Consider the following 5,467-nt stretch of genomic DNA (forward strand, 5'->3'; position numbering starts at 1 on the left):
GAGAGAGAGAGAGAGAGAGAGAGAGAGAGAGAGAGAGAGAGAGAGACAGTGTGTGTGTGTGCGAGAATTTGGGCTACACTAGTATGAGTATTTGTGGAGAGTGCCTTCATGTGCCAATAGGCACTTGTCTGAAAATAGCCATGAAATATGTTGAACAGGATGAAAATATGTGTAGGCAGGTGAATAAGGCATTTTTTTTTTCTGTCTCTGGTATGACCCATGGTCATGTTCAGTGGGGCTCATGGCCACAAAAGTTTCCTCATATAATTCAAATTAGCTTGTTTCTTGTAAGTTCTAGATGACCCCTCTTGGGTCATCCAATGGGTCTCTATTTTCATTTCCTTCCCAAAGACTTTTCCCTATTCAGGTGTTCTTAGTAAATGGTCTTTTCAAAAGCAATTTAGGAGAGTTTTTACTATATTCTAGTGTTATGAGAAAAAATCTTTCCCTTCAAGATCATACTCAAACACCGCCCCCTACCATTAGTAGCCCTTTGCTTCTCCTACATAGCCAATGGTGCAATGGTCATCTTCCCATTCTACGCCTCATTTTCCTCTTCTATAAAATGTTGGACTACATGATCTCAAAGTTGCCTTTTAAAATATTTCATCTAAAGTACTCAGTGCCTACAGGGAGTAAGGCACTTTGCTAGGCTCCAAAGCCCAAACCAGCAAACAGCTGCTACCTTAATGGAGCTTCCATTCTATCATTGTCTGAAGGCCCTTTGCTATTTCCCAGTGGTAAAGTTGCCATCCCCACTGGCACGTATTACCACCTTTGTTGACAGTCTCAGAAGAAAACCCCAAGATGTGAACAAATGAAGATACTTGGGCCCTTTTTTCTTTGTGTTTGGATCTTTCCAAATCATATTGAGGTAGAGGGCAGGAAGGAAAGGTTTCACCCCCCTGGACTGTCATGTGACTAGAGTACTTGGCTCTCTTCGAGTGCCAGTCTAGCACACCTTGCGAATTCTGAATCACCATGTAGTATCATCACCCTCCCCCTTATAAAAAAGGGGGAAAAGTAGTCAATTTTTCAAAGTTCTCTGAAATCTGACATATAAAACCATTACTTAATTTCCTTCCTTGTAAATGCATTTTGATTAATTCATTTTCTTTCTCTAACAGGAAATGACAGACAATATGAGCAATGGAGGGCCACAACTAATATTTAATGGAAGAGTATAACACATTTTTTAAAAAATTGAAACTTTTTTCTTTCTTCTGGATTTCCATCAGAAAACGATATACCAAAGGATTCGTACAATATGGAAACATTGTTGGCTTTTAGTGCTGGGTTTCTGATGTTACGGAACTTCCTGGCACAATTCCCTCTTGGATTTTCACTAACATTTTTCTTCCTAGATTTGGCCACATGTATCTCTCCATTTTCTTCTGTTGGGCTAAGAACTTTCCAGGAGTGTTCTGGGAAGGGCTTTCTGATCAGCTTTTCAAACCACTTCCATGAAGACTTTTCAGAAGAGGGAATAAGTGAAATAAAAATTGGGTTCCCATATGGTCTAAACCACACTTTGACTAGCCGTGAAAAAGACAGGGGAGAAAGAAAGGTGGGTCTTGCCTATGATTACTATCAATGTGCAAATTAAAAGAATGCCCATTGCCTGAGGATATCTCTGTACTGAACAATGGACAGCTGCAAGAACAGTAGGACTCAAAATCTCAGCCATGCCTTGTAAAAAACAACAAACAAACAAACAAACAACAACAATAACAACAAAAAAACCTGTAAATATTTCCAATTTGTGGATTCAGCATATTTCATAATTTATTCAAAAAATAAGATAAATAAAATGAACCCTAAATTAGAGGTAAAGTGATTTTTTTTCTTTTCAGAAAGAATACTGGTCAGTATGATAGCTTTACATGGTTTGCATATGATTGGAGAGGTTGACAAATGATTACGAATTTCCAACCAGACTGTGAAGAAGAATCTGTAGGTCCATAAACAATGACTCTGGCTACAGAGAAGTATATGTACATATATCTTGTAAATATGGAAAATATATACATAGCATATATTTCTAACATACATGTATGTAAATAGAATGGTGAAAAATTGGAAAGATTTGAGCTATAGATAAGACCTTGTCCCCATGATTTTGTGGGGATTTCTTCCTATACCTTTTTCAGAGACCACACATCATTGAATTCATTTTGATGTGTCCTTTCGGCGTATTTGGTGTTGGGTACTGAGGAGGAGGTTGTTGAACAAGATGATGAAGCAAAAAGGAAAATTGTAGATGAAGTGGACCTTCTGAGTGTGGTTTATGAAACACAGGTTTTTATATCATGGTATTATTTCATATGCACATCACTCATATGTGAGGTGGGTCCCCATGTGTTTACTTACACGGCTTTTCATGACCTAAGTCATTATAAATCCCTTCTGGCCAAACTCAGGCAGGTGGATGACAGATGATTTAGTCCCCAAATGATGAAATTCAAATTGGTTTTGGGTTTCCTTTCTTTAAAACTTCACAGAAAACAGTAGAGTATTGATGCTTAACCAGCAATGAGACACTCTGTGTCCCCAAAAGAAACCTCAGCTAGAAGAAAATGAGAGAAAATGAAAGTGTATGAAAATTATTCCTGCCTGAATCTTTAAATAGCCCCTGGTGACTATGAGTAGAGATAGTAAATGACCATCCTCTTGGGAAATGCAGGCATCACCTTCATATCATCCTCACCTTTGTTTGACTTCACATTGTATAAAGTCCTCCCTCACATTATTTCATGTGATCCTCACCACAACTTTAGGAAGCAGGTAAAACAGGTATTGTTTTCCCCGCGTAAAGACAAGAAAATTAATATCTAGAGAAACTGAGTGACTTCCTCTAGGTTCCACAGCTTGTAAGTGGTCACAGCAGGATTCAAATCTGGGCCTTCTAGAGGGTTCTTCCCATGTGCTTTCAATCATGCCATTTATGCCTCCCTTCTGTTTGATGGACATACAACCTCTGGCAACAACTAGGGAAATTCAGTTTTGTTTAATTAAATTTTCCTGAATTGGATATTGATTTCAAGGTCCACGGGTAAGCTAGAGACCACTTTAAAAAAAAAGTTGAGAAAGAAATGACTTATATTACAGTTATTATGTCATTCGTCATTTTTATTTTAGAACCTTGCTATGAACTTTATGAAAAAAAAAATGTCCAGAATTTCCGCAAGAGAAAAACTCATATTCTGTTGCTAAGTTCTAAACTGCTTAATAGTCATCCCCTTCCCAATCTGATGGAAACCAATGAATCTAAAAGTTTATTGAATATCTCTACATTGTCTCTCTGGATAAAAACATTGGCTCATAGCCTGTTCAGGGCTATTTTTTTTTTCTGTTCTTACTAAAAGCCTTGCAAGCTTATCTATATCTCTACATTATCAAGTCAATTGGTTTCAGAAGTCACCCACTCATCCCATGAAAAATAATGAACTAACACATGATGGCACATGGGAGGTGTGCGTGTGCCCATCTGGCCTCTAGTCCTGTAAATCCAAGGGCACTCTGTTGTAATCCTGCTCTCTAAAATTCTATTACTTGGAAGATTAGAGAGGTTTTTTTCTTTTTTTTTTTAATAACAGAACCAACACCAAATATAACTTAATATGGTGTTTCTTCCTTTATAGCCTACTTTGTACAATATAAAGTTGCAATGTATTAGGCCCAGAGGTGTTTTCTGGGTAAGATATTTATGCCCCTTGAAAACTTTTACAAAATCCAAAGCAGAAAAAAAATTTTTTCTAAAGTAGCATATGGATAGACTATCGTTCCTTTGTTTTTTAAGATGTCACAAGAGACTCTAACAACAAATATAATTAAGAAAATGAACCAACAGCATATGCGAGATGACATATCCATATATCTCTTTTCAAATGCAATTATTGTAAGTTGAAAAAAAAAAACTTTCAGGACTGAAATCACATTGAGGTTTAAATGGAATTTTTTCTGATCTCATTCCAGAGAAGGAAAAAAGCTTGGGAAAGCATCACAAATCCAAGTCTGTGTGCTTGGAAATTTAATTTTCATCACACATTGAATTAAGAGCTATAATTTTATAAGTGACTCCACTCAAGAGTTGGCATGAGTCAGTGCCCTCCAGGGGGATTGTAATGGGAGACCTAACGCCTAACTGTCAGGGAGGCTGATGTGGTACTGGGATGGAGTGTCCAGCCATGCCACAGAGGGGCACATCCTGCCAGAAGCCTCAGAGGGAGAAGGGGTAGTCTGCCTGGAAAATGGAGAACTCAGTCGGGCTGTGGTCAACAAGGGGAACATTTGACAGAAGAGTTGGTCCTGTGACTATGCTGATGTCTGTCTCTTTAATAAATGAGGAGTGTGGATTTCTGACTGCTGTGGATTTCTTTTCATTCTGATAGTTCATAGGCTTTAGGCAATTAAAAGAAAAGTTTGCTACTTAGTTTAGAAAAAAAACAATTTGCCCCATATGCAAAGATAGTAGCTGCAAATACATGAGCGGCTACACATACACATTGGAATCACATATTTTCTGCCTGTTCCAGGGACAACCATTGTCTGAGTCTTCAACTTACTGGCTATTATTTCAAGCCCCATTATATCTGAGTCGCCACTATATGGGGTCCCATTATTCACTGCCCTGATTTTTTTTTTTCTGTTTCAGTAAATGGTAGTCACCAATGAAGAGATTTACTAATAACAGTACTGTCAGTGAAACAAAACAAAACAAAATAGAATAGACAACAAGGTGGGACTTGTTAATCATCTGATCCCTTTCTGGAGACCTTGGGTTGGTAATCATTCAGAGTAGGCAAAACATCCACTCCCAATATTCAATTTCCCAGAAAGTTAGAAATACCTATTGACCCAGTGGAGACTTGATTTTATTCCAGACATAATGGGGAAGAGAAGATTGGAAGCTGAGAGCTCTGCACTAAATGCAATGATGAATTGCTTACTGAGGGTTGGGATAGGTCAAATAAGAAGATGGCTGTGAGTTCAGTGCCAGTGCACAAGACAAGAGGTTTGTGCCATTTCCCATTGGATTCCAGAGCAGAACCAAGTTTCAGAACTGAATCTTTCTGACATGCTGCTTGCCAGTTAGCAACTGACTGGAGGGGCAGGAGTCAAAAATGATATTGTGGTGCAAGGGATTTGAACTATCCTGTGCTTAGCATGGACATTGCCAGGTATAAGAGTGCTCTCTACCAACAGAAATAGTGAGCCTTCCATGACTTAGGAAATAAAGCCAAGAGAGTTGTACAAGGCTTTGGAAAGTTAAGTAAGTTACCGGGGGTCGAATAACTAGTAAGTATCAGAGACTTTCAAAGCCTATCTTGGTCTTCCCAACTCCAAGCTCAGTATGTTGTTTATCCACTGTGCAATATTGCCTCTATCCAGGGAGGCAGTCACATTAATTAAGAATCAGCTTCCAAATGCCTCTAGCAGAAATTGATTCTAAGTAATTTGTGGTTAA

General features: G+C 38.3%; 1 protein-coding gene across 3 annotated transcripts in view; it reads left to right on the top strand.

Annotated features, from left to right (window-relative positions):
* TMEM196 (transmembrane protein 196) overlaps nt 1–1,290 on the top strand; it is a 59,600-nt gene extending 58,310 nt beyond the window's left edge. For 2 of the 3 annotated variants that reach the window (XM_027872012.1, XM_027872013.1), the window contains exon 4: nt 1,128–1,187. In XM_027872012.1, coding sequence (XP_027727813.1) covers nt 1,128–1,187 — 60 coding nt within the window. Of the gene's footprint in view, nt 1–1,127; nt 1,188–1,238 lie in introns of those variants that run through there. The other variant, XM_027872011.1, reaches the window with a different exon arrangement.
* Nucleotides 1,291–5,467: the final 4,177 nt, after the last annotated feature.

Source organism: Vombatus ursinus, unplaced genomic scaffold (genome assembly GCF_900497805.2).
Source record: "Vombatus ursinus unplaced genomic scaffold, bare-nosed wombat genome assembly UNPS02014799.1, whole genome shotgun sequence".
Taxonomy (NCBI): Eukaryota; Metazoa; Chordata; class Mammalia; order Diprotodontia; family Vombatidae; genus Vombatus; species Vombatus ursinus.